This window comes from Thamnophis sirtalis, unplaced genomic scaffold (assembly GCF_051295495.1).
Source record: "Thamnophis sirtalis isolate CommonGarterSnake01/CBP01778 unplaced genomic scaffold, rThaSir2_p1.2 scaffold_14, whole genome shotgun sequence".
Classification (NCBI taxonomy): Eukaryota; Metazoa; Chordata; class Lepidosauria; order Squamata; family Natricidae; genus Thamnophis; species Thamnophis sirtalis.
The window spans coordinates 45,310,198-45,317,697 of NW_028261394.1; the positions used below are offsets into that span (position 1 = coordinate 45,310,198).

The 7,500-nt window shown below is 43.5% G+C and overlaps 1 protein-coding gene across 1 annotated transcript in view; it reads left to right on the plus strand.

Moving 5' to 3' along the window:
- Positions 1–7,500, plus strand: part of LPCAT2 (lysophosphatidylcholine acyltransferase 2) — a 40,452-nt gene that overhangs the window by 16,144 nt on the left and 16,808 nt on the right. Inside the window, exons 5-10 of the mRNA XM_087729161.1 lie at positions 831–891; positions 1,286–1,344; positions 2,548–2,582; positions 3,767–3,821; positions 4,353–4,435; positions 5,626–5,751. Coding sequence (XP_087585287.1) covers positions 831–891; positions 1,286–1,344; positions 2,548–2,582; positions 3,767–3,821; positions 4,353–4,435; positions 5,626–5,751 — 419 coding nt within the window. The remainder of the gene's footprint in view (positions 1–830; positions 892–1,285; positions 1,345–2,547; positions 2,583–3,766; positions 3,822–4,352; positions 4,436–5,625; positions 5,752–7,500) is intronic.

The following is a 7,500-nucleotide window of genomic DNA, read 5'->3' on the forward strand; positions in this document are numbered from 1 at the left end:
TTCTTTCTTTCTTTCTTTCTTTCTTTCTTTCTTTCTTTCTTTCTTTCTTTCTTTCTTTCCTTCCTTCCTTCCTTCCTTCTTTCTTTCTTTCTTTCTTTCTGTCTCTCTCTCTCTCTCCCTCCTTTCCTTCCTTTTTCCTTTGCTTTCTTTCCTTCTTTCTTTCCTTCCTTTCTTCTTTCTTTCTTTCTTTCCTTCTTTCCTTCTTTCTTTCTTTCTGTCTTTCTCTCCCTCCTTTCCTTCCTTTTTCCTTTGTTTTCTTTCCTTCTTTCTTTCCTTTCTTTCTTCTTTCTTTCTTTCTTTCTTTCTTTCTGTCTTTCTCTCTCCCCCTCCTTTCCTTCCTTTTTCCTTTGTTTTCTTTCCTTCTTTCCTTCCTTCCTTTCTTCTTTCTTTCTTTCTTTCCTTCCTTCCTTCTTTCTTTCTTTCTTTCTTTCTGTCTTTCTCTCTCTCCCCCTCCCTCCCTTCCTTTTTCCTTTGTTTTCTTTCCTTCTTTCTTTCTTTCCTTCCTTCCTTCCTTCCTTCCTTCCTTCCTTCCTTCTTTCTTTCTTTCTGTCTTTCTCTCTCTCCCTCCTTTCCTTCCTTTTTCCTTTGTTTTCTTTCCTTCTTTCTTTCCTTCCTTTCTTCTTTTTCTTTCTTCCTTTCTTTCCTTCCTTCCTTCCTTCCTTCCTTCTTTCTTTCTTTCTTTCTTTCTTTCTGTCTTTCTCTCTCCCTCCTTTCCTTCCTTTTTTCTTTGTTTTCTTTCCTTTCTTTCTTCCTTCCTTCTTTCTTTCTTTCTTTCTTTCTTTCTTTCTTTCTTTCTTTCTTTCTTTCTTTCTTTCTTCCCTGCATTCTAGGTAATGATTTTCCCAGAAGGGACATGTACAAACCGATCGTGTTTGATCACATTTAAACAAGGTGAGGAAAGCTTTGCCGGATGACTTATTTTGGGAAAGCAGAAGGAACAGTTCAGGATGTATGTCAGACATTTCAAAGCTTGTTATGGGTGTCTTAGGGTTTCCTGTTTCCTAATGTAGGTGAGCAGTAAAGCACATGGTGTCTGTACTGTTTGTTTGCTCTGTGTTGGTTCTTTATACTGTATAAATGGAATTTCCAATAGGACGCCATGAGGGAAAGAGAGAATGAGGGATTGGGTCAAATTAAAAAAATGGCCTCTTTTGTGAGCCATTGGGGAACTTTTTGTCACATTTATTTTATTTTGAGGTTAAATAGATATTATTTACTTTCTGCAAATGCTGGAATTCCAAGCTAACGATGCAGGAACCTTCAAACACATTGCTTTTATTTTCAGGAGCTTTTATTCCTGGGGTTTCTGTTCAGCCCGTGATTATTCGCTACCCCAACAAGTTGGTAAGTCTTGAATTTAGACCGAAGGAGATTCCTTCTTGAAATTCCTCTGCTCACTTTGGACAAAAGGGGAAAATTAGCTCAGTTGTACAGGTGCCTCACGACAAGTTACTTTGCAAACACTTCCAAATTACAACGGACCCACCTTGACCCAGATTCAAAGTCCCAGACCCAATTCAAGCCTTTGTTCAACACAACTACATTTTTGGGATGTTGTTCGAAGTATCCTGCGCTCATCTGATGGTGTTTTACGACAATTGTACCGAAACCAGTCTCCTCCAGTTTTTCAGCCAAACCATATCCATAGCGAATCATTGGTTCCCTTAATGACCGGGGTGTTTGCTTAATGACTGCCATAAAAACAGTTGTAAAATTTGAATTGGACTTGTTTTGCAACCATCCAGACTTAAGGTAGTGACTCTAAGTAAGTTAGGTAACTCTAAGTAAGTTAGGAAAGAAGTGAAATGTAAAAAGTTCAGTCATGTTTGCCCCCTTTCAAAGTATGGGAGCATTTCCTCCCGTCACACTGGCTGTTGATTCTGATTTAAATTATAATTCTAGCATCACTGAAAACGTACGTTTTTGACACACTGCCTCCTTCTGCAGAGACTGCTATGGCTCAGAGCCTCCCTTAAAATGAGTTTCGTTTTGCATTAAATTTATTTCAAGGGATAAGAGAATTTTGGAGACATTCGGTGTGCGTCCTTGACTTATTTAGTGGATGCAACATGAAATGGAATGGCTTGATTTTGGGCAGTGGAGTCAAAAGTATCTTTGCGTGAATGTCTTTCCTTCTGGCATTGCTTCCCCAGGCATTTCCAGCTTCCCTGACGTCTGACATTAAAATTAAAATTCTGATATTAAAATCCAGTCCACTGCAGACCACGTCAGGAATGTATCTGTTCTGGCTGAGAGACTCCTGTCTGTTTAAAAAAAAAAATGGTTTCCCCCCATCTTTGTCCCTTGAATAATTCTGCAAAATTACCCACCCAATTTTTTTGCCCTTGGATTTGGTGGAGACTTTCAAAAGCTGTTTCTGGTTGCTTTTATTCCCAATAAACAACCACACCATTCTTCACTTCCCGGCCTCCAGCTTGCTACTGAAAAACCTTGACTTCCCAGCTGTGATTTGTTTTGTGATCGCATCTTATTGTCGAGTTAAATTATCTCTCTCTTCCCCCCCCCCCTTTCATTTAATTCTTCCAGGATACTGTGACATGGACCTGGCAGGGAAACAGCTTGTAAGTCAAATCCTCGGAAGAGAAATGCACTTTCTAAAAACTTATTTGTGTTAGGCAGTGTCTGTTAGGCGCAACGGTTTTGAGCATTGTTGCATTTTAAAAATTGTTACACAGATCAAAGGATTTGTGGTGGCAACTGGTAATAAATGATAATGATGAAGCTGGTGATCCTCCTGAGCCGAGGTGGCGCAGTGGTTAGAGTGCAGTACTGCAGCCACTTCAGCTGACTGCTAACTGCAGTTCGGCGGTTCAAATCTCATCGGCTCAAGGTTGACTCAGCCTTCCATCCTTCCGAGGTGGGTAAAATGAGGACCCAGACTGTGGGGGCGATATGCTGACTCTGTAAACCGCTTAGAGAGGGCTGAAAGCCCTATGAAACGGTATATAAGTCTAACTGCTATTGCTATTCTCCTCCTCCATCCCCTCCCCTTCTTTCCCCTCCTTCCCTCTTCCCCCTCCTCCTCTTCCTCCTCCTCCCTCCTCCTCCTTCTCTTCCTCCTCCCCCTCCCCTCCTTCCCCCTCCCTCTTCCCCTCCTCCTCTTCCTCCTTCTCTTCTTCTTCTTCCTCCCCTTCTTCCTTCTAACTCCTTCTAGCATTGATGATGTTACCTAGTTGGGTAATGAAATGTCTGCAACAAAACCACCAAGCTCAGAGAGCATCAAGGATGACTTCTCCTCCTCCTGCTCCTCCTCCTCCCTCCTCCTGCTTCCCTTTCTCCTTCTTCTCTTCTGCCTCTTCCACCCCCTCCCCATTATAATCTGGGGTACAAGAACAGATCAGAATTTCTGTTGTTAATCATTGTGGTTGTAAATGGAGGCAACCACATGACCAGGCCCTCCTGTTTTAATCACTTTTACAACCTTTGTTAAGAGCCGAGGTGGCGCAGTGGTTAGGGTGCAGTACTGCAGGCCACTTCAGCTGACTGCTATCTGCAGTTCGGCGGTTCTAATCTCACCGGCTCAAGGTTGACTCAGCCTTCCATCCTTCCGAGGTGGGTGAAATGAGGACCCAGACTGTGGGGGGCGATAGGCTGACTCTGTAAACCGCTTAGAGAGGGCTGAAAGCCCTATGAAGCGGTATATAAGTCTAACTGCTATTGCTATTGCTAAGTCTTAGAGGAATTCATCCAAACGTTGAATGCTGCAAAGCCACCTCGTACATATTTTCTTTCTTTTGTTTTCCAGCAAACAGGCGTTCCTGCTAACTCTGTGCCAAGTCTTTACGAAAGTCGAAGTGGAGGTAAGGGGGCAGGGGGAGAGAATGAAGGCTGTTCAGTCTAGTTAAAAAGAATAAAATTGTGTCCATTTTTTACTTATTGGTGGGGAAGGGAAGGAGCAAGAAAGAGAGAGGGGAGGGGGATAGAGGAGAGGAAGGAAGGAGAAAAAGAAGAAAAGGGAGGGAGGGAGGGAGAGAGAGAGAGAGAAAGATTGGCAGAAAGAAAGAAAAAACAAAGAGAAAGAGAAAGGAAGGGAGGAAGGAAGGAAAAAGAGGAAAGAAAGAAAAAGAGGAAAGAAAGAAAAGGAAGGAAGGAAAGAGAAACAGAGAAAGAAAGAAAAAGAAAGAGAAAAAAACTGTTTCTGTTTGATGTTTTAATTCTAAGAGTTTTTTTCTCTCAAAGGTGCGAAATAAAGCCTGATTTCCTTTCCTAAGGCTGTAGCGCCCTCTTGTGGCAGACAGTCTGACTTTCCCCTGGCTGAGAAATAAATTTAAAGGCTGCCAACTCTGTGGGACCCTTATGCCCCTTTGACTGAGGCTGCCTTTATTTTTCAGTTCCTCCCCGTTCATGTCCCATCTGAGGCAGAAAAGAAAGACCCCGCGCTTTTCGCCAACAGAGTCCGTAATAAAATGGCAAGGTCAGTGTTTGTGGGAGGATATTTCTCTACTTGCAATGGAGATGGGGAAGCAGGTGGCTGCACACTCTACAGGGGGGTGGAAAGATTTTATTTCTATTTTATTTTTTAATACAGATCCTTCCTTCCTTCCTTTCTCCCTACTTCCTTCTGTTTCTCATTTTCCTTCCCTCCCTTCTTCCCTTCCTTCCTTCATCCCTCCCTCCTTCCTTCCTTATGTTTCTGATTTTCCTTCCCTTTTTTTCCTTCCTTCCTCCTTTCCTTCTTTCATCCCTCCTTCCCTCCCTCCTTCCTTCTGTTTTTCATTTCCTTCCCTTCCTTCCTTCTTTCCTTCTTTCATTCCTCCCTCCCTCCTTCCTTCTGTTTTTCATTTCCTTCCCTTCCTTCTTTCCTTCCTTCATCCCTCTCTCCCTCCTTCTTTCCTTCTGTTTCTCATTTTCTTTTCCTTTTCTTTCCTTCCTTCTTTCCTTCGTTCATCCCTCCCTCCTTCCTTCCTTATGTTTCTCATTTTCCTTCCCTTCCTTTCTTCTTTCCTTCATCCCTCCCTCCTTCTTTCCTTCTGTTTCTCATTTTCTTTTCCTTCCCTTCCTTTCTTCTTTCCATCCCTCCCTCCTTCTTTCCTTCTGTTTCTCATTTTCTTTTCCTTTTCTTTCCTTCCTTCTTTCCTTCGTTTGTCCCTCCCTCCTTCCTTCCTTATGTTTCTCATTTTCCTTCCCTTCCTTCCTTCCTTCCTTCCTTCTTTTCTTCCTTCCTTCCTTCATCCCTCCCTCCCTTTCCTTTTGTTTCTCATTTTCTTTTCCTTTTCTTTTCTTCCTTCTTTCCTTCCTTTGTTCCTCCCTCCTTCCTTCCTTATGTTTCTCATTTTCCCTTCCTTCCTTCCTTCCTCCTTTCCTTCTTTCATCCCTCCCTCCCTCCCTTCCTCGATGAATACTTTTTCTGGATTCCTCCTCATCCAGAAGAATTACTTTTATAGTCTTAGGAGGCAAGAAATTTTTGCAAAGACTAAAGACATGACTTCCTCTGTCTTTCTCCCGACGAATCTTTTCGATGTTTATATTCTCCCGATTAAATGTGCTTTTTTCCTTGGCTTTTGTGGAAGGTCTGCGGGTGCCACCTCCCTTAAGTCTTCTTGGCCATGGCTTTGGGGCATTAATTGAACAGATTTTGAGGATTTTGTTTCCTTTCAATCACAGCGTTTTGGATGTGCCAGTCACAGATCACACTTACGAAGATTGCCGGCTCATGATTTCGGCTGGGCAGTTAACTCTCCCCATGGAAGCTGGCTTGGTCGAATTCACAAAAATCAGCAAGAAATTGAAGTAAGTAGGCCAGCTCCATTTCACAGGGTGGTTCTCATGGGAAAAAGAGGAGGAACAAAGAAAGAAATAGGTAAAGGTAAAAGTTCCCCTTGCACATATGTGCTAGGCCAGTGTTTCTCAACCTTGGCAACTTGAAGATGTCCGGACTTCAACTCCCAGAATTCCCCAGCCAGCGAATGCTGGCTGGGGAATTCTGGGAGTTGAAGTCCGGACATCTTCAAGTTGCCTAGGTTGAGAAACACTGTGCTAGTCGTTCCCGACTCTAGGGGGCGGTGCTCATCTCCGTTTCAAAGCCGAAGAGCCAGCGCTGTCCGAAGACATCTCCGTGGTCATGTGCCTGGCATGACTCAATGCCCAAAGGCACACAAAACGCTGTTCCCTTCCCACCAAAGGTGGTTCCTATTTTTCTACTTGCATTTTTACGTGCTTTCGAACTGCTAGGTTGGTAGAAGCTGGTTCAAGTCACGGGAGCTCACTCCGTTACGCGGCGCTAGGGATTCGAACTGCCAAACTGATGACCTTTCTGATCGACAAGCTCAGCATCTTAGCCCCTGAGCCACCGCGTCCCTAAGAATAAAATAAACATAAGAATAAAATATAGGAGGAATTAAAAAAAATAGGAGGAAGAAGGAAGAAGAATACAGGAAGCCCTCAGGCTACCACCACAATTGAGCCCAAAATCTGTGTGGCTAAGTGAGACGTTAAGTCAGTTTTGCCCCGTTTTACGACCTTTCTTGCCGCAGCTGTTAAGTGAATCACTGCAATTGACAAGTTAACACCATGGTTTGTTCAATGAATCTGGCTTCCCTGTTGACTTTGCTGGCCAGAAGGTTGCAAAAAGGGATTGCTGGAACTGTCAGAAGTACATGCCAGTTGCCAAGCCTCCGGATTTTGATCACGTGACCACGGGGATGCTGCGTGGGAAACAGTCAGAGGTCACCTTTTTTAGTGTAACTTTGAACAGTCACTAAATGGGCTGTTGTAAGTCGAGGACTACCTGTATGAGGTATGTTGAGTTATTTATAAAAACAATAAAGGTGGGAATGTAAACAAATAATTTCCTGAGACAAGTCCAGAAACAATTTCCTAACAGTTAGAAGAATTAATCAGGGGAACGGACGTTGACTCCAGAAGTTGTGAATGCTCCAACACTGGAAGTTTTTAGGAAGATGTTGGATAGCCATTTGTCTGAAGTGGTGTAGGGTTTCCTGCCTAGGCAGGGGGTTGGACTAGAAGACCTCCAAGGTCCCTTCCAACTCTGCTATTCTATACTCTATAGTATATCTGGAGGAATAGAACTGGATGTTCCCTCCAGTTGCCTTAGGATCTTTCTGCTGAGTCAGAGAGCTGGAGGGATCCGGGGAAAAGGTGATAATCCTGGATCTCACACGTCTGCGGATTTGGTTTCTAGCGTGCTTCTCTTCATCGGTTGAACTTTCTCTGGATATAAATAGAAATGGGTGACATTGCAGCTGGCGTGAAACCTTAGCAGGGTTGGGAGAAAACTCCCAGGAGGGCTCAGTTGGATCTCTTAAGAGAGTTTTGTGGACAACTTCAGTGACTTATCAAAGAGCTTCCAGCAGGAGGGTTGAGATATAATGCCCATTTCCCAGAAAGCTGGTGGATGCTTGAGTCCACAAGGAAATTTCTTGACACCACATTGATGTCTCTTTTTCTCCCCTGGAACAAGTAGATGCAAAGTTTTGGATTGAAGCGGCCTGCCTTATTTTTGCTTTTTGGCCCTGTGTC